Source organism: Panthera leo, chromosome B2, assembly GCF_018350215.1.
Source record: "Panthera leo isolate Ple1 chromosome B2, P.leo_Ple1_pat1.1, whole genome shotgun sequence".
Classification (NCBI taxonomy): Eukaryota; Metazoa; Chordata; class Mammalia; order Carnivora; family Felidae; genus Panthera; species Panthera leo.
In genome coordinates, this window is record NC_056683.1 from 131,584,783 (window position 1) to 131,606,500 (window position 21,718).

The 21,718-nt window shown below is 37.3% G+C and overlaps 1 protein-coding gene across 8 annotated transcripts in view; it reads left to right on the plus strand.

The window, feature by feature from the left end:
* ADGB (androglobin) overlaps nucleotides 1–21,718 on the plus strand; it is a 162,014-nt gene that overhangs the window by 69,346 nt on the left and 70,950 nt on the right. For 7 of the 8 annotated variants that reach the window (XM_042940023.1, XM_042940028.1, XM_042940029.1 and 4 more), the window contains 4 exons: nucleotides 4,738–4,912; nucleotides 8,863–8,953; nucleotides 13,711–13,840; nucleotides 20,862–20,895. In XM_042940023.1, coding sequence (XP_042795957.1) covers nucleotides 4,738–4,912; nucleotides 8,863–8,953; nucleotides 13,711–13,840; nucleotides 20,862–20,895 — 430 coding nt within the window. The remainder of the gene's footprint in view (nucleotides 1–4,737; nucleotides 4,913–8,862; nucleotides 8,954–13,710; nucleotides 13,841–20,861; nucleotides 20,896–21,718) is intronic. The other variant, XM_042940030.1, reaches the window with a different exon arrangement.

A 21,718-nucleotide genomic window follows, 5' to 3' on the forward strand; every position in this document is an offset into this window, starting at 1 on the left:
AGCCCTGATTTTCTTTTAACCTCTTTACATGGCATTGGCCTAGCTGCTGTCCTAAATATTCCAGAGATCAAATGCTCTCATACCATGGACTAAAAAATGACCTGAGCCATGCTTTGTGGACTGCCATGGTCTCACTATGGGAAGTACTTAAACTATTTTTAAAACTATAAAATACAAGAATGGGATGAATACATCACACATGCACACACACACACACACACACACACACACACACACACACACAAATCCTACAAAATAATCTGTTTGAACTCTTGGCTGTCCCACTGAGAAATTAATATTTAAGCACAAAGTTAGTTTCGAATTTAAAGGACAAAAAAGATCACCTATGTTTGTTGTTAATCCAACAGATTTTATTGATGATCTATTATGTGCTAAATAGTAAGTTAGGTTTTGAGGACCTGTGCTGAGCAAGATTAACAAAAGTCTCTCGTCACAAAACTCAGAGCCTAATGAAGGAGACAGACACGCCAACAATAGTAATAAAGTTAGAAAACTGGTATAACAGAGATCATAAAAGGTATCTGGAATATGGTAGAAATATAGTGTTCAAACAATGGGTGTTTGATGCGTGACCAAATGAATGAATCAATGAGTGGAAGAATGAATATGGCACACATAGCAGAAACATGTTTCTGTTTAGTGGTTGACTGGGGAAGCCTTCCTAAAGGAAGAAGTGTTTAAGCGATGGCCTTAAAAAGTTAGCTTAATAAATAGGAAAAAAGTGTGCTCAAAGCAGAGGAGGACTTATGTTGGAAAGTCTGGAGGTGAAGGAGAGCTCTCTGGGTTCAGAGAAGTGCTAGAAGTTGAATAGATAGCAAGGGGAGAAGTCTCAGAGGCAGCTTGAGATGTGGGAGGGAGTCAGGACATACAGAGTATTATAAATCCTTCTTCTGAGGGATTGAAAATGGTTTAAGGGGTCCAGAGGTTCAGGAACTAACCCAGTATCTGTAACAATAATTAAATGAACTGTTTCACCCATCCCCCTACCTACCTCCACTCTGGTGACCATCAGTTTGTTCTCTGCACTTAAGAGTCTATTTCTTGGGTGAAGTAAGTGATGGGGATTAAGGAGCGCACTTGTGCTGAGCACTGGGTGAACTGTTAAATCACTATATTGTACACCTGAAGCTAATATTTAAAAAATGAACTCCAAGGCTATGATGAACTGGTTATATAACCTCACTGTCTCCCTAACTTGCCTGCTGATTCTTTTACATTAGCTGATAGCCTGATCTTGTTCTCTTGGTCAAAATCAGGATAGAATGAGACACAATGTTTTAAAGATAAGCCAACTAAAATAATTGTATTCTAATGGCACTTTGTTAAATGGAGTACACTGCTAAAAATTATAGCCCCAAAGACAATGAGACCAACATTTAAAATAAAGTCAATACTTTACATTTTTTGAAAGAATTGGTCTAGAATATAAGAAAAAGAAAACTTGGAAAGGAACAGGATGCCATGAATTACCCCACATTATTCCCCATCTTCTTGTTCTTGGATATTCTAAATTGTTTTAATTTTATTTAAATGTGCGATCTGCAAGTTCTAAGAAAGCTACCCACTTGCTCAAACTCCTACTTTTAGAATGTTTGAAGGGTGCCTGGCTGACTCCCTCGGTAGAGCATTTGACTCTTGGTCTTGGGATAATGAACTCCATCCAGCCCCATGCTGGGGGTAGAACTTACTTAAAAAAAAAAAAAAATAAATAGAAACAAGATGTTTGAAGTGGGAGGGGGCAGAGGAATGAACAAGCCTTATGGGCAAGGAAGTTTCTAATTTAAGTCTACACATAAATTATTAAAAAATGTTTCTTAAGTCCTTACCTAAGGTTTCACCTGAGTGAATTTTTACTATTCCAAGTCTCTCTCTGCCTCAAACTCTAAGAAAATTTGAGATCCTTTAACGAAGTTTCTCAACATCAACTATATAACTATTTTCTTTTTTTTTTTTAATTTTTTTTTAACGTTTACTTTTGAGACAGAGAGAGACAGAGCATGAACAGGGGAGGGGCAGAGAGAGAGGGAGACACAGAATCTGAAACAGGCCTCAGGCTCCGAGCTGTCAGCACAGAGCCCGACGCGGGGCTCGAACTCATGGACCATGAGATCGTGACCTGAGCTGAAGTCAGACGCTTAACCCACCAAGCCACCCAGGCGCCCCAGTATATAACTATTTTCAATAGCATTACTTACTTACATCATTCAGAAATTTTGGGAGGTGCAAAACAGGTGGGATTACTGTGAGATAAAACAGTTCATGGTGAATCCAGGGATTATGACTGTCACAATTAATTCATAATTGAAAGGAGATATGGTATGTATGTTGGAATTAAAATGAACTATGAGAAATCAGCTTACTTACTTTAAATCAAGCTAGTACTTTTGTGGATTATTCAAATAATACAATAGGTGTTTAACACCATATTTAACTGACACAAAACCTTACATTTTCAAATGCCTTAAATAATTTTATTTTCTGATGCTCTATGGCTTCAAAAAGAGTAAAGAATCTACACCTTTGGTTGCAGTTATAAGAAGAATTATAAGAGATATGTAGACCAAATTCGCTAAATGTTAAATAGTAAGCTATTTGGAAATGATTCAATTTATAAATACTACTTTGGGCATGGCTTCGATTATGGAGACAAAGTATAGTACTGTTCTTGGTTACTATATGAAATGACATCAATAAATCATCCCATAAATCCCCATCTCGAGTGTTGGGAAAATTTCAAACTTGGCAGGGCAAAAGTTGTAGAAAAAAGGTTTAGTCTTTAGAATATTTCTGAAAAAAACATTTTTAAACCACTCTAAGGCATAATACCAGAGGTTTCTGAATTGTTTTCAAGGAATCACTAACATTCACAAGAGCAATAAAGGGATGTTACAATTCTCTCTGCTTTTTATTAGGCCTCCCCCCCGCCCACCCCTTAAACATTGAATCACTTTCCTCTTTATTTTGCACATTTAAACACTTTTAAGTGGCTTTTCTGGACTCAATAGTGCACTGATTGTCTCCTTTCAATTATGAATTGTTATAGTCATTAGTTAAGCCCTGGATTCCTAAAGAACTGTTTTATCTGACAGTGACCCCACCTTTTTTGCACCTCCCAGAAGTGGCCATTGAACTATAGAAAAACAGTGACAAAAGTAAGGCAGGTTCAGGCTGAGGCAATACTTTGCAATAGGCTAATAGGTGGGTTTCTGGTCCTAATTTAAATGACAGCTTTATAAATGTACATTTTCAAGCATTGCTTTTTGCATAGAAATCAATGATACAAAGTCACTAGGAAGAAAAGTAGTTATTGGCAAAACTGACTTAAATGTAGTTATTTTATTTTACTTTAGATGTTTCAACATTTAGACTGTGAATGCCAGAATTTGGCGACAGAATATATTACTTTAACTTTCGCAGACTTTTTGATTTCTTATGGCATATTTCAGCTATCAGTTAGTAACTGAAGTTCTGCTTAAATATGATACTGAATTGTGCCAAAGCAGCGTGGCTTCAGGATATCTGAACAGTCGAATATGGGAAGCATCTTCCCAGACAATGACTTGATTTAGCAGGATTTAGGGCAGCCTCTCTCCTCTGCCCTTCTGTGAAAGGCTCCATTGTCCGCAGAGATCATGGGGATTTCCTGTGGGAGAGCTTCTGTTGGAGGGTGAAGGCATGAGCCATAGACAAGGCACTGGCTTATCACCTCATGGACCTCACACACTACATGTAGTGGATTTTTTCCTTAAAACTATGTAGCCATTCTGGTGACTAAACAAACAAATAAACAAACAGACGCAACCTTCACATATTAAGCACTGTTATTAAAGCTTTAACCTAGAAATTTACCCAAGGGATACAGGAGTGCTGATGTATAGGGGCACTTGTACCCCAATGTTTATAGCAGCACTTTCAACAGTAGCCAAATTATGGAAAGAGCCTAAATGTCCATCAACTGATGAATGGATAAAGAAATTGTGGTTTATATATACAATGGAATACTACTTGGCAATGATAAAGAATGAAATATGGCCTTTTGTAGCAACGTGGATGGAACTGGAGAGTGTTATGCTAAGTGAAATAAGTCAGGCAGAGAAAAAGAGATACCATATGTTTTCAGTCTTATGTGGATCCTGAGAAACTTAACAGAAGACCATGGGGGAGGGGAAGGGAAAAAAAATTAGAGAGGGAGGAAGGCAAACCATAAGAGACTCTTAAAAACTGAGAATAAACTGAAGGTTGATGGGGGGGTGGGAGGGAGGGGGTGGATGGGTGATGGGCATTGAGGAGGGCACCTGTTGGAATGAGCACTGGGTGTTGTATGGAAACCAATTTGACAATAAATTTCATATTAAAAAAAAAAGCTTTAACTTAGAATAGTAATGGTTGATTAATGTTGGGCCAAACTGAGGTGCTGAGATTTTTTTTTTTTCAATCTCAGAACATCTTAAACTTTTAGAACTGAAGAGTGGCTTCTAGTTCAAGTCTCTCAAGTCTCTCATTTTGTAAATCAGTAGATAGAGGTCTCTGGGGGAAAAAAAAAACATGACAAGAAATGCCAATGGTACTAACATTTATGTTAGGAGGTAGAAATATGGGTTATTGTTCCTTTATTACCACTTTCTTGTGGTAACAGCATTTTCATAATGACAGAAAGTATTTTTTATGCATAAGGCAATTACACATATCCTTTTAAATGTGCCTTCCACTCTTTAGGCTGATTCTGCCGAGAAGCTGAGACAATATGGACTTTCCCATATCTGTAGCCATCCTGTGCTGGTGACTAGAACTAGGTCTTGCCCTCTCATAGCACCTCCAAAGCCACCTCCCATACCTGCCTGGAAAATCTTTCGTCAAAAAAAGGAAACTGTTATAACAGATGAAGCTCAAGGTATGGGTCATGTTGTCTGGAAATCTTTCTGATTACCATTTCTCTATCTGTAGGTCTAACAGTTGAATTTGTAATGGAATACATCTCTCAAGGCAAGCTACCCAAAATTATACCTAACGCCTACTTTTAATTTTATATCTAAATGTTATGTCTTTAATTTTTTTAATGTTATTTATTTTTGAGAGGGGGGGAGTGAGAGATAGAGAGAGAGAGAGAGAGAGAGAGAGAGAGAGAGGATGAATGGGGGAGGGGCAGAGAGAGAGGGAGACACAGAATCTGAAGCAGGCTCCAGGCTCTGAGCTGTCAGCACAGAGCCCAACGCGGGGCTCGAACTCACAAACTGTGAGATCATGACCTGAGCCAAAGTCAGACACTTAATCCGACTAAGCCACCCAGGTGCCCCTAAATTTTATGTTTTTAAAGGGTTAATTCTCCACATTTCAGAAGCTGAATAGTTTGGTTCACATCTAAACTGACAAGATATATCCAGGCCATTCTTTGGGTGAGGGTATTGTCATTATTGTGATAGAAAATGGTTTGTAGCAAATAATATTTAAAAACTTAGGTAACATATTTAAGCCCCTGGTGTGAAATCACTCTAGAGTGCCCTGTAGAACATAGTCTTTGAATTAACTGATTTATATTTAGAATAGAAACTGACCCTTATTTAGAATATAGGGATATAACTTCATTCTTGGACTCCCCCTGTGTGAATACTGTCATAAGCCACCATGAATGGTAGTTGTGCTAGAAATAAAGAGGTTCATGTGGGCTCAGGGTGGGGTGGGGGACTGTGCTCACCTAGTTCTTTTTTTTTTAACTTTTTGATCATTTTTTGAGTTTATATATTTTGAGAGAGCATGAGTGGGGGAGGGGCAGAGAGAGAGGGAGGAAGAGAATACCAGGCAGGCTCTGCAGTGTTAGCACAAAGCCCTACAGGAGACACGATCTGGGAACTGAACTGTGAGATCATGATCTGATCCCAGATGAAGAGCTGGACATTTAAAAGACAAAGCCGCCTCGGAGTCCCGCCCACCTTGTTCTTATTCTCAGTTTACTTCCAACTTCTTCCTAATTCAAATCTCAGTCTTTACTCCTTCAATGTTGTTCTCTCCAAGTCTTCATTCTGATTCCAGTATTTCATAAGTACCAAGTTTGAATGGCAAAAGAAATGAGTGAGAGCATTAAAAGAAACTCAATTCTAAAGCAGATGCATGAGATGGGATTAAAGGAGAACGAAAACTTATAATTTAAAAATTATGGCCTATAGGACGCCTGAGTGGCTCAGTTGGTTAAGGGTACAACTCTTGGTTTTGAAATATACATATATATTTTTTGAAATATATATATATATATTCAAATATACATATTTGAATATATATATTTGAAATATATATATATATCTTATTCCAAAAAACTTAAATTGTCTTTGTTCAAAAAAGCTTTATTTAGTATGTCTTTTGTGTTTGTTTTCTTGATTTTGCACTTTCTCCCTTTGTCTTTGCTAATTGCTCATGATTTTCTAATTGTATTCATCCAGCCACAGTATACCACCTTCTAGAGGTTACTGCATTACAGGCTATGTTCACAGGCCTGTTACCTGAATGCGCAATGAAGGCAAAGCCACCTTGAATATACCTAGAGCCCGTTTACCAGTGGCCTCGCCGTGAAGCTTATAAGTATGCTCTAAGTGGGGCACCTGGGTGGCTCAGTCGATTAAGCACCTGACTTAGCTCAGGTCACGATCTCGCATTTCGTGGGTTCCAGTTGGCGTCAGCGTCAGGCTCTGTGCTGGCAGCTTGGAGCCTGGACCCTGCTTCGGATTCTGTGTCTCCCTTTCTCTACCCCTCAGCCACTCATGCTCTGTCTCTCTCTGTCTCTCTCTCTCAAAAATAAATAAACATTAAAAACCAAACAAACAGTATGCTCTAAGGGTTCGGTCCCGTGCACCAAGGCTTATACCCCTATTGGTGGCACCTGCTGTGGCTCCTGATACCAATGCAAGTGTTGCTGATTCCTCATGGCAGGGGACCAGGGAACCCTATCTTGGTCACAATGCAGTACGGAAGTCTCCGTGGTGCTCAGGATTCTACAACTGCAATGGTCACATGGATTGAAAGACTTACCTGTTCCCTGCCTCCTACTTTCAACCATAATTTACATGTTTTTAGAATATAAATTAACAACTGCAACCATGTAATTTTCCTCGCCTTTGCTTCTTGCCTACATGATACAAGCAGTACAGCTGGTAGCAAAGATTTTCTAGCACAACACGCTCAGTCTTTGCCAGAAAAGAACAAAGACTAAAGAAATATCTGGTTTGGGTGGAAAGAAGAAAAGGTCAGGTTTGTTGTTGTTGTTTGTTTGTTTGTTTATCAAGCCTATCTGCCCCCCCTCTCTCTTGCTTGATTATTTCAGTCTTTACTTTCTTTGAGCTTCTGCAGTTGACTCTTGGTGCCTGCCAGCGGCTGCATTGGGATACAGGAACTTTGCAATTTCCATTCTTTCCTCCCTCTCTCCCTCCCTCCATCCTCTCTATCCTCTTTCCTGTTCTCTGTCCTTCTGAACCAAAGATCAGCATGCACATGATGCTTGAGAGAAAATCTTTGCTCTAAAATGCATCAAAGAATAGCTGAATAAAGGGGAAAATATTGAACATACAGGCGTTTTCTGATTTTGATAATGACTGTGGTATAATTCTAGCTGCATGATGGCTTCAGGGTGAACTGGGGAAGACAATCTAAAATTGGTAGGATTCCAACCTATGGCGTCCCACCTCAAGGCTCACCCCATAATTGTCTTTCTTCTATCTATTGGGTTTAATATTTAAAGTGAAAAATAATAGGAAATAGAAAGAGAGACAGCAAGACAGAGAGGGAGAGAGAGAGAGAGAGAGAGAGAGATCATTTGAGAGCTTACCACAGAATAAGCACAGAGAAGTTATGTGCACATTCAGAGTTTCTCTTATTTTTCTCCAGTGGGCATCCTTTCCATTGTAGCAGGAGTTTTATTAAAGTAATCATCTCTAATGTTTAATTCCTGTGATCACCATGTTAGTGCTTGAGCTCTGTTCTGTATACACTGAGAATTTCTTTTTTTAAAATATTTATTTATTGGGGCACCTGGGTGGCTCAGTTGGTTGAGCGTCCGACTTGGCTCAGGTCATGATCTCATGGTTTGTGAGTTCGAGCCCCGGGTTGGACTCTGTGCTGACAGCTCGGAGCCTGGAGCCTGCTTCGGATTCTGTGTATCCTTCTCTCTTTGCCCCTCCCCCACTTGTGCTCTGTCACTTAAAAATAAATAAATGTAAAAAAAAATTCTAATGTTTCTTTATTGATTTTGACGGGGCGGGGGGGGGGGGGGGAGAGAATTCCAAGCAAGCCCAGTACTGTCAGCACAGAGACCGATGCAGGGCTCAAACCCACAAACCGTGAGATCACGACCTGAGCCAAAATCGAGATTTGGAAGCTCAATCCACTGAGCCACTCAGGTGCCCCTCCACTGAGAACTTCTTACTTCTATATTGGCTTCAGACTCCTTTAGGAGTATTCACAAAGTCTTTCTTGATCTAATGCTTTCTTTCCTTCCCATGACCTTGACTTTGTTACATTTTTGGTTCTAGTACCATATCCAGATATTAGTCTGTATTTTTTCTTCATATTTGAGCATTTGTGTTGCAGAGGTTAACTAAAAGAACAGTTTTTAGTGAAAAACTTTTAAAGAAGTAGCAATGAATGTCCAGTAATAATAAGACAATTGTAGGTTTGCTGGGTAGACAGTTAATCTCATCAACACTGCAGTAGATGTTAAGTTATGCATTTAATTTTAGAAGATTAAAAAACAAAAGTGTATCATACTGAATCAATAATTATCTTTTAGATTCTTTTAGAATCTTCTAGATCTTATAGAACCGATGATAAAGAATCAATAATAGAGAATTTTTCTTTTAGAAACAATAATAAAGAAGCCCGAACAGTTTCTTGAAATTTCAAGTCCATTTTTGAATTATAGGATGAATCCGTTTGCAATTCCAACAGTAACGTAAGTATATCACATTCTTTCCCACAAATACATCTGGTTGACAAATGAAGTGTTTGTGAATTGTCTCACAACTGTGAGACAAATTGTCTGACAATTATGCTTTGGTGACAGTGATTGCAAGAAAACAATAATCTTAGATTCTTTTCCCCACAGTAATAAGTAGCTAAGATAAATTCTGAATCAATTAAAATAAAGCTTTAATATGTCTGGCTTTATAGCCTTGGCTACTGTTTTAGAACAGTGAAGGATTTTGTTGAACCTTAAACATTAGCACTAACAAATGCTTTTGGTTATTATCTGATACTTAAATTGTAAGATCAGATGATTGTCATAGAAACTAGGGAGATGAAGTATGTTACTTTTAGAGGAAGAAACCCTAAATAGAACAACAAAGAAAATAAAGAAGTAAAAGGAGGAGGAGAAATCCAAATATATTAATATTTGAATATGACAACAAAAGAAAGACTAACATCCTGGATCTAAAATTTCTAATGAGTTCAGATAAGGGAACAGGAAGTCAACAAATAGCAATAATGTGAAGAAATAGTGAGTGATATGAGTGGAAGTGATGATTATTACCACTCAAAGTGTGGTAATTTTTTAAGCAGCCATGCATAAGTAATACATAGACATATGCATGTGTCCAAGATTACCAAATTTATACTCTGAATTTTGCAGATAATTGTACTTCAATTACCCATCAACGAAGTTGTAATACATAAAAATAAATAATAATATGTGAAAAGTTTTTAAAAAATTAAATAGGAGTTCTAGGAATTCAATAATTCAAGGAATACAGTAATAACCGAAACTAAGAATTCAATGGACGTATTTCATCAGAGATTAGATGCAGCTAAAAAAGACAGTTAGCAAAAGGGAAAATAGATTAGAGATAATATCCAGACTGAAGCACAAAGACAAGAAAGAAAGAAAGAAAGAAAGAAAGAAAGAAAGAAAGAAAGAAAAATGTATAGTAAAAACAAATGGAACAAGTTGAAAAGGACCAACATACTTCCAAGTGGGTCTCAGAAATAGAGGATAGAGAGATGGGAGAATAGCCAAAAACTAAAAATATAATGGCAAAATATCCCAAAAGTAAGAAAGAAAAAACCCCTCATGTCAAGATTCGGGAAGTTCTGAAATCCAGCAAGTAAACACAGAGAAAAGTGCAGCTGGACCCAATCCCAGTGAAACCGAAGACAAATCAGATACAGTGACCTGCAGACAGTGAAAGAAATGCTGCCTCACAAACCAACATGGGTGAATGTCACACACACAAAATATTAGACCAAAGAAGCCTGGTGTAAAAAGTACATGGGTTGCTTTTAAGGATTCTATTAACGTTCATTATGAGAAGAAAAATCAAAAGCAATCTATGGTGTTGGAAGTCAGGAGAATAGTTTTCTGTGGTGAGCAGGACTGGCCGTGGTTTGGAGACCTATCGGGCAGGACTCATGGGGCACTGGCAACAATAATGTCCCTTGATCAGCATAATGGTGATATGGCCGTGCTTGCTTTGAGATTTTCAGCAAGGTTTGCATTTATGATTTGCTCCTTGTTTGAATGTATCTTAAACTTAAATAAAACTTTAGTGAACATTTTGAATGGCTTATATTATCGGTCACACAGTGGCCATTAGACGTAGGTTAGCCTTCTTTGGACATATTAAAATCCATGACCAGAACGTAAGCGGATGAAGTAAAACAGTCAAAATTGAGATCAGAAGGCAGTTCGTTGTATGGTTTTACTTTCAGAGCCAGTCAATTTACACTTTATGAACTCTATAAGTTGAAAATGTTAGAGATATTCTTCAAATTGTTTCCTTTTAAGGCTCCTGTCAACTCTATGCATTAACAATTGAGCACTGAGGGGGGTTAGGAGGGACCCCTAGGCAGCCCTAACACAGGACAGTCATTGGCAGTCAGCAATGTCAAGCCTTGAAAGACAGCTCTATAAACCAAAAAGACAGTGTGCTGCTACTTTAATTTAAAAAATTTGTTACTGTTACGAATTTATAAATCTAATTTTAACTTTTAATAAAATTTTGTTATACATAAATCTATTAATTTCCACTAAAGTTTTAAATAGATTTAGTTTTCTGAATTTATTTATACATTAAAAATTTTTTTTTAAGTTTATTTATTTTGAGAGAGAGAAAGCAAGGGAGGGGCAGAGAGAGAGGGAGAAAGAGAGAATCCTCCATTTAGCTCAGAGCCTGATGTGGGGCTTGAACTCACAAAACTGTGAGATTATGATCTGAGCTGAAATCAAGAGTTGGATGCTCAACTGAGCCACCTAGGTGCCCCTATTTAAACATTTTAAATGGCATTTACAATATCATTATATATTGTTATCTCTTTAAGTACTTTAAAAGCCAAAAATCATGGCAAATAAAATCTTGCAAAGTATTTAAATCATTATAAAAGTTCAAATAACCAGGGCATCTGAGTAGCTCATTGGGTTAAGCATCCGACTTTGGCTTAGGTCATGATCTCACTGTTGGTGAGTTTGAGCCCCATGTTGGGCTCTGTGCTGACAGCTCAGAGCCTGGAGCCTGCTTCAGATTTGGTGTCTTCCTCTCTCCCTGCCCCTCCCCTGCTTGCACTCTCTCTCTCTCTCTAAAATAAATAAACATTAAAATTTTTTTTTAAGGTCAAATAATCAAATTCACATATTTTGAGAAACTTAATTTTTCCTATACCTACCATTAGTTTTTATAAACCCAAATTTTCTTATACCTTGTAACATAATCATAAAACTAAACTTAAATATGCTATATAGATTTTAAAGCCTAATTTGCTGCATTATGTAACATGCTAAATTCTTTCATATGCTAGAAATACAAAATAGCACATATACATAGAATTTTCCTAAACTTAACATAAAAATGTTAGTGCTTCATAATTTTTCTAATTAATTTCATACTTAATATTACCCACTAAGATGATGCTTTTTTCCATTTCAAATCCCTTTTTACTGTCTCTCAATTGATTGAGGTTTCATACTAACCAGAGATTTTATGGATTTTGAGAGCTGCAGACCACCAGGAGAAATTTCCTCACAATTCAAAATGTCATTCCCAAATTTCTAGAATCTCTGTGCCAGTAGGCACCACATATGGGTTGGTTTCATAACCTGAACTCCCCAAGTTACTCCCTTACTCTATTTTCTTATATTTTCCTTCAGCTTTATTATCTGGTCAAGGTGGACGGAAGTCTACAAACCAAATCTAGGTGACTTTGGCACCTGATTAGATTCAACTAATCTATTCACTGACTCTGTTATGAATTTCCTGGCATATTTATTCAATCTGCCAGAGCCAAAAACAAAGATATGTGAATGACATTTTATCGTACAAGAAAGAAATGTCCCTTGTCCAGCTTTGCTGTGCAGTCAGAGTTCTCAGGTCAATATGAGTGCTAGCCCTTTTTCGGCGAGCCCTTGAGAGCGACCCCCGATCACGAGTGCCTTTCCCTGGAACACTACCTCTGTAGCAACATGCCAGAGTTGCCCATTCTTGGCTCCTGGCCAAGTGGAAGCCGCTCAGAGCCTCACAACAAATATGTCTGTGCTACCCTCTAGCGTCAGCTTCAGGTAAATCAGAGATGCTTAGCTTGTGAATTAGGAACTTTCACTAAACATTCGCAAAGAAAAAAAGAAGTTCAGGAAGACCGTATACATGAAATTTAATTTTATCGTTGACAAACACTTAAAGTAAAATATATGTGCTATAACAATGTCTTTTTATTGTGCCTATAAACTTCGAGGTATGACAATGGCGATTCAAGGTCTTATTAGTAATTACTTGAAATTCTGTACCCTTGAGTAGCTAGTAAGAGTGCCACAGTTATAAACTCAAGTGCTCAAGACTCACAATTTCTTACTCGGAGCCCTATTTCACTGATACGTTACTCTGATGCTGAGTTAAATCAAGTCTAAATGTAAAATTCCTTTGTTCTGATCATCAACATTTAAAGATGACCACCATAATTTTAAAATAGTGTTCTAGAAAATTTTTACAGCAGTGCGTTGACTGATAGAGATACTTCTTCAGAGTACAGAAAGCAAGTCAAGGTTTTTAATATGAAATAAAAATTTGTTATTGGATGTAAATGGATGAGATGATGAAATGAACAAAATCAGAAATTTCTCTTGACTAAACTGCTGTTATTTAATATACAATGCAATGGCATTAAGCCATGAAAGAGAAGGGAATCTTACCATTTATGACAACATGGATGGACCTTGAGGGCATTATGCTAAGTGAAATAAGGCAGTCAGAGAAAGTTGAATACCGTATGATCTCACTTAACATGTGGAATCTAAAAATTCAAAAACAAAAACAAACACCCAAGATACAGAGAACAGATTGGTGGTTGCCAGAGATAAGGGGTGGCTGGCATGGGTAAAGGGGGGGGGGTCAAAATGTACAAAGTTCCAGTTATAAAATAAGTAAGTCATGAGATGTAATGTACAGCATGATGACTATAGTTAACAATATGTGTTGCATATTTGAAAGCTGCTAAGAGAGTAAATCTTAAGAGTTCTCATTACAAGAAAAAAATGATAACTATGTACGGTGATGGTTGTTAACTAGACATGTGATCATTTTACAATACATATTAATGTAAAATCATCATGTCGTACACCTGAAACTAATATAATGTTATACAGCAATTATGCCTCAATAAAAAGTGCAGTTATAACTTTAAGCAAGACATTAAGGTAACAGAGGTTGTTTTTTTTTCTTTTATTAGTCATTTTGTACAATATTTTACCAAGAAAGGGGTACCTCCAGGATCTGGTTTATCTTCCCTTACTGAAAATGATGAAACCATCACCTTTAGCCAGCCAGACTTAATTCAGTTGACAGGAACAGTATCTCAGGTAACTATGTTACTCTTATCATTGGCCCAATTCTCAATTATAAATGTTTTTTTCTTAAATTGTGAAATATGTTATACACCAAACAATGTATGGCATGCATCTGAACAGAATAAAGAATACCATGAAAATAAGCTTTTTACATATCTATCATCTAGATTAGAAAATGCCATACTCATAGCAGTCCCCTGCGTGTCTCTTCCAGGTTGCATCTCCTCTCTGCCATTGCCACTAACCAACCTCGTACTCTTCTAATTTTTCCAATTATGTATACGTTTATAAACAATATAACCTTAGTTTCGTTGCTATATACTTTTATCTGAGTGGATTCATATTAATTCTTCTGGGACTCCTTTCACTTAACATCAATTCTGAGATTTGTCTCTTGCTGCGTGTCACAGTTCATTCAATTCATTTCACTGGTTGAAGGTATTTAATGGATAACCAACCTACTGTGTTTTGTTTTTTTTTATCTTCCACATTGTTGATGGTTATATTCACTGCCTCATGTTTCTTTTTTTTAATTTTTTAAGTGTTTTTATTTATTTTTGAGACAAAGAGAGACAGAGCATGAATGGGGGAGGGTCAGAGAGAGAGGGAGACACAGAATCGGAAGCAGGCTCCAGGCCCCGAGCTGTCAGCACAGGGCCCGACGCGGGGCTCGAACTCACGGACCGTGAGATCGTGACCTGAGCTGAAGTCGGACGCTCAACCGACTGAGCCACCCAGGCGCCCCGCTTCATGTTTCTTACTATTGTAAGCAGTGATACCATGACTATTCTTTGCTGTCCCTGTATGCATGTGTAAGAGTTTCCTTAGTTCCAGGGTTTGTAATCTTTTCCGGACGATGGGTCCCTTTGCCACTTTTTTAAAAACTTTAACACACAATGACAACTAATCTGTGTCTGCGTATTAGTTGATTATTGACGATAGGGAATAGTGGAAAGCAAAATAGCTGTGTGTGTTAGCACTGTGAGGACACACAACTTTGCTGTCTGGGGGTGGAATGACTGCTAAGTATAGTTGCCTGCTAAGTATAGTATGATTGGGCAGCTACAGGTCATGAGAGTATCCATAGAGAGTAAGATGTAGCCACTTGAAACCTGACAATGGGCCTCATAACTGTGTAATTTCAGAGTACTGATCAACACATGTGACATTTTAGGATATTTGCAATTCTTTTTTTTTTTTTTTTTTGATATTTGCAATTCTAATGATACGTAGGGTACTGTGATTTCTTTTGTGTGTAAAGTCACAATTATTGTTAACAACATTGTGGCTACTCACCTGCATTGATAAATTGATAATGGAGGAAAATGCTGAACTTGGGTTAAAGATGAATTTTTTCAACCATCCATGTTCACGGATTCCTGAAATCTTAACAATGAGTCCCAAAGGACACTAGGCTAGGAATCCCTGCTCCAGGATGTGAATCTGGCAGTATAATTGTTGGGTCATAGGGCATTTACCCATTTAACAACACAACAAAATGCCCCAAAATTTTCCAATACAGGTGTATCAATATCCACTCCTGTCAGCCCTGGATAAGAATTTTCTTCACACCACATCCTGGCCAACACTTACAATGTCTGATATTTCAACTTCTGCCAGTGTGGTGGCTGTAAAAAGGTAGTTGTTTAAAAGGTAATATATTAACATGTTAAAAAATAAAAATATAAGGCATACATTAAGAAGTCTTGTTTCCATTCATGTACTTCTCCATTTTCACTGCTCTGCCCTCTGTAGGACACTTTCGGTGTTTCTTTGTGCAAAGGCAAAGAAACACACAATAATCCATCACCTCCCCTTTTTCTATTCAAAATTTAACAAACAAAAAAGTTTTTACTGAATATGTACAGGCGAAAATTTCATATCTATACCTAAAGAGTGTCTTTATTCTTAAAATTACATAATATTTCATTATGTGAATGAATCACAGTTCATTTCTACCAACCTCTATAGATGGCATAAGATACCTTGTGGGGCAGGCCATTGCATAGAGGTAAACAAATTTTTTTAGTATTAGTTGAAAAGCAGACTAACAAATGAGAAATCTTGTAAAGAGAATGAATAGATTTTTCACACTTTTAAAGTTTTTCTATAAGTTTTAATCTATTCCATGCAGTATTTTTAAAAAGTCAAAAAATACCCAAAACATAAAAATAGCCAACCTGTTTTACTCCTCCTCATTCCTTAGTCTTTCTCTCCAGAGTCAATCACTTTTATTTTATTTGTGTTTCTTCTGGTGTCTATCTCTGCATTTCTTTTTTAAAACTAGTTTTCTTTCTTTCTTTCTTTCTTTCTTTCTTTCTTTCTTTCTTTCTTTCTTTCTTTCTTTCTTTCTTTCTTATTTTTTGAGAGACAGAGAGAGAGAGAGACAGAGAGAGAGAGCGCATGCATCAGGGGAGGGCCAGAGGGAGAGGGAGGGATACAATCTTAAGCAGACTCCATGCTCAGTGCAGAGCCCTACCCAGGGCTCTATCCCACAACTTAGAGATCATGACCTGAGCCAAAATCGAATTGGCCTCTCAGTGGACTGAGCCACCCAGATGCTCCTGTATCTCTACATTTCTAAATAGTAGGCCTTATGAAGGCAGAGACGATGATTTTATAATACACTGTTTTTCTTTCAGCACTAGTGAAAATTCCTAGCACATGGCAGACACCATTATGTGTTTATTGAATGATGGGATTTTGTTATTTCTTTATCTATCAAGTTAGATATTATCCCTTGTTGTGGAAGATAAGGATACAGTACTGTCTTCACTCACCATCACACACCTCTGCTTTCTTCTCTCTTCCAGGTTTTTTTTTTTTTTTTTTTAATTCCAGAAGTCTTTATTGAATTGATATTCTAGTTAGTTAAGGATTATTACTGTGGAGGCAAATACAAAAACATTTCTTACATAGATTTTTGTACAAGCTAATTATGGTGTTTTTTCATTTGGTTACTTTTTTTTGTTTTCAAGTTTGTGTGTTTGTTTGTTTAGGGAGAGAGAGAATGAGTGTGCAGGAGCAGGGGAGGGACAGAGAGAGAGGGACAGAGAGAGAGAATCCCAACCAGCCTCTACACTGTCAGCATGGAGCCTGATGTGGGCCTGAGCCCATGAACCATACGATTATGTCCTGAACCAAATCAAGAGTCAGACACTTAACCGACTGAGCCACCCAGGCACCCCATCATTTGGTTACTTTTCTATGACACATTAGTAAACCTTCCCAAATAATGAATGAAAGAAAGAAAAGAGAGAAAAGAAAGGAAGGAGGGAAGGAAGGAAGGAAGGAAGGAAGGAAGGAAGGAAGGAAGGAAGGAAAGAAAGAAAAGAAAGAAAGAAAGAAAGAAAGAAAGAAAGAAAGAAAGAAAGAAAGAAAGAAAGAAAGAAAGAAAGAAAGAAAGGGAGAGAGCAAGGAGGGAGGAAGAAAGGAAGGAAAAGAAAATCCCTCTAAAGACTATTTGGCACACAAACACATTAGGTTTTCTTTAAGTGCCAGTTATGTTCCTGGAGACACCTCCCCACCCCAGAATCCTTTGCTTTCTTCCTACAGTTCAAATGAATGGAACCTTACACCCGTCATCTTGAGACTTCCTTTTGTCTCTCTGTGATGGATTTCTTGTTTTCTGGAAACTATGTTTCTAGGTTAAAACCTGATTTTGGTGAATTGCATTTTCCAAAACTTCTGGGAAAAGATTTATGAGAATTGGAAATTATGAGAATTGATATGCTTGCAGTTATCTATAATCCACCCTCCACCTGATTTATATTTTGGTGGGATATAGATTTTAGTTTAGAAATCATTCCTTTAGAATTTTGAAGTTCTTCCTTAATCCCTTTCCTTAATCCCTTGTATTCTAACTTTAAGCATTGGTTTTCTTTTTCTTTTTCTTTTTAACTTAACCGAATGTCCCCTCCCCCCGCCCACACACGCAAAGAAGAATAGTTAACTATGTTAACTGTGTGAGGGGATGAATTTGTAAATTATGTTGATCTTAGTAGCATTCTACAATGTATTTACAGAAATATAAGCATTGTCCTTAAGAATACACATGACACTGGGATTCTTGATCATTTGTATGTGACTCTGCCATCTCAAAGACCATCTTTTCATTCTTGGAATAATTAAACTTTGCAGTGATTGGCCTTGGTATGAGTCTTTTTCATGAACTGTGCTGGGTACTCCATGAACCCATTCAACCTGGATAATTTCTCCTAATAGTGTTTCCTGGAGGATTTATTCAGTCTGGATGATTTTTCTTAATACTGTTTCTTGGAGAGTTCCTTCTTCTCAACACAATGTTAAGTACATTCACATTGCTACGCGACCGATCTTCAGATCTTACTTCATATTACAAAACTAAAACTCTATACCCATTAAACAATTTCTCATTCCCCCTTCTCTTGGTCCCTTAGAACCACCATCGTACTTTGTCTCTATGAATTTGACTACTCTAGGTGCCTTATATAAGGGGGGATCATACAGTATTTATATGCTTGTGACTGGCTTATGTCATTTAGTATAATGTTCCCACAGTCCTTCCCATGTTGTAGCATGTGTCATTCATATGTGTGTGTATATATATATGGAATAGTATATAATATGATGGAATAGTATATATACATATATATGTATATCGCATTGTTTATTCATTAAGCCAACAATGGACACTGGGTGAATGATGCTGATATGACCATAGGTATACAAATATCTCCTTGAGACACTGCTTTCAATTCTGTTGGGTTTTTATCCAAACGAGGACTTGTTGAGTCACATATTAAATCAACTTTTATTTTTCAGGAGCTGCAATACTGTTTTTCATTTTATATTCTCACTAGGAGTGCACAAGACTTCCAGTTTCCTCACGTCCTCACCAACACCCATGCCTGTTTATTTATTTATTTTTTATAACAGTAGCTATCATAATGGGTATGAGGTTGAATCTCATTATACTTTTGATTTGCATTTCCCTAATGATTAGTGATGTTGAGTATCTTTTCATGTGCTTGTTGGTCATTTGTTTATCTTATTTGGGTAAATATCTACTTAAGTCCCTTGCCCATTTTTATTTATTTATTTATTTATTTATTTATTTTAACGTTTATTTATTTTTGAGACAGAGAGAGACACAGCATGAATGGGGGAGGGGCAGAGAGAGAGGGAGACACAGAATTGGAAGCAAGCTCCAGGCTCTGAGCCATTAGCCCAGAGCCCAACACGGGGCTCGAACTCGCGGACCGCAAGATCGTGACCTGAGCTGAAGTCGGACGCTTAACCGACTGAGCCACCCAGGCGCCCCCCGTTGCCCATTTTTAAATTAATTCGTTTGTTTTCTGTTGTTCTTTACATAAGTTCTTTATATATTCTTGATGCTACCCTTTTCTCGGATGCATCATTTGCAGAATTTTTCTCCCATTCTGTAGGTTGCACTGTATTGATTATGTCCTTTGATGGATAGAATTTTTTTATTTTAATGTATGTATTTTTACATTTGTTATTATTGTGTAGTATCACAACCAAGAAATCACTGCAAAATCCAATGTCATGAAGCTTTCCCCCTAGGTCTTCTTCTAAAAGATTTATAGCTTTAATCTCTTTGTCTTTTGTGTCGACTTTGTCATCCAAACTTTCTGTTGAATTTATTCTACTTTCTTATTTTCAGTTTCTAAGAGCTCTCATTCTTGATTGTGTTTTTTTTTAATTTTTTAAACATTTATTTATTTTTGAGAGACAGAGCACAAGTGGGGAGTGGCAGAGAGAAAGAAGGAGACAGAATCCGAAGCAGGCTCCAGGCTCTGAGCCCGACGTGGGGCTTGAACTCACAAACCGTGAGATCATGACCTGAGCTGAAGTTGGAAGCTCAACCAACTGAGCCACCCAGGCTCCCGTCTTGATTGTATTTTTGGAGACATTTCTTATTTGATAGATGGATATTCTCTTATCTGTCTAATATTACCAATTTCAAAAATATATCCTATATAGTTGTTTCTGTTTTCTCTTAATCTTTCCACCCACACCCTTTAGTTTCTTTCTTTGATATAAGACTCCTTCCTTAATTGTCTGGTGATACTCTGCTGCATATACGTGTCTAAAGAATTTATGACATTAAAGAGCTGCTGATTGGAAGTGGCTTTACAGAATGGCTAGAGCTTGTCAGATGGTAGGGTAATTAATTTAGGATAATTGGGGGTAAATGAGGTTCATTTGGGACTGGGATTAGCTCCAAATGTAGATCTTGGGGTTTTCCCCTGGCTCTGGTCAGTTTCTCCAGTTTAGAGTCCTCTAATCTTCCTCCTGGGGTGGACTGGGTCAAAGGCGTTGGTATACACTGATCCATAAGTGTTATTGAACCAAGCAGCACAGAGGAGCTGAGAGTTCAAAGTTCAGCATGTTGACTTTCACTTAATTCCTCTCCTCTTTGTATAGTAGCTTCTCCTGTTTCCCACGGTACCTGTGAACCCAGATCCGGAGATTTCTCATTTAATTTTTCCACATGAAGCCATTTCCAGAGTTCTGTTGAGGCAGAAGAAAGCTAGATGCTAACGTTGAAAGGATTTAGGGCAAAGTGGGGATTTGTTCTGTTCCTTAAATAGACATTTAACCCTTTCCTGTGTTTTGATATGAGCCCATATCTCATTCTCTCTGTCTCAGATGCCTGCTAATTGTTTCAGGGGCCCTAAGGCATGGATGGGCTTGCTTCTTGGATAAGGATAAGGATAAGGATAAAGATATTATTGTTTTAATTTAACTTTTATTATAAGGTTCGATTATTTAAGAAACTCACATATTCTTTGTTTTAATGTCACAAACTTAAACCCTCAGCCAATTATTTAATTAAATTCACATCTTTGAATTCTAAGGTTGAAAACAAAGTTTCTGCTTTGCCATGTTTTAGTAACTATTGCAGAAATCTGTTTCTTTAATATTTAAAGACAGTATTAACTCTTTTAAAAGCATTGGTGCTTTAGATAACTAACATGTTTTGTTGAATTTAAAAATGGTTTCTTAATGTGTTCCTTTCAATTCACAGGGAAACATTACTTCGCAAGTTATACCTGGAAAAGGTAAATTCATAAACTTCTCATGACTTTGAAAAACATCAAAGCACAAAGGGATCTCTGTTTCTTGACAGCTCTTAACTTTCCCTTTTCCTGGCTCTCAGCAGCCTGTCTCCAGTGTCTCCTCTGATGTGTTGAGTCTAATCTACTCTGGGCTAGAAAACCCTGATAATCTCACTGGTTAAACTCACACTTAAAGTCAAAATAAAAGATGATCTGATTAAGGGCCCACGAGTACAGTTCATGTGTTTTAATGCAGGCATGTGATGATCAAAGTGCTGAAACCATTGCCAATTCCTCACTTCCTAAATGAAGACTTGGCCAATCCTCACATCCAAAAAAGCATTATGTGGCACGTGCATATGTAACATTTTGAGTCAAGAAGTCTATAAGAACTTTGTGACATTACTTGATAGACATAAAACAAGATACAGAAATGACAGACTGTGAGGTGCCATTAAGTGGCTCACTGAAGCACGTTTATTGCAATGGCTTTCTCAGGTTGTCCTTTCTTCTGTTGCGTGAGTCTTATAGGAACATGTCTGCCTATAGTAGATTTTAAATACACTAGCTAATTTTAAACAAACTAGCTAATAACTGTATAATCTGTGAAACTGTTGTAACTTTATAATCTGTGAAAAATGTGCATACGACTTTATGAAAGTGATTTCAAAAGTTCTTAACACTCTGCTATGTGTATGAGTTAGGATTAGACTCCCGAGTGTATGAAAATGTGTCTCTGCATGAACATCCCCAAATCTGAGGCTTGCTGTAAATGATTGTCTCAGGAAATGGGTTTTTTTCTTTCAAAAATAGGCTTCAATATGAA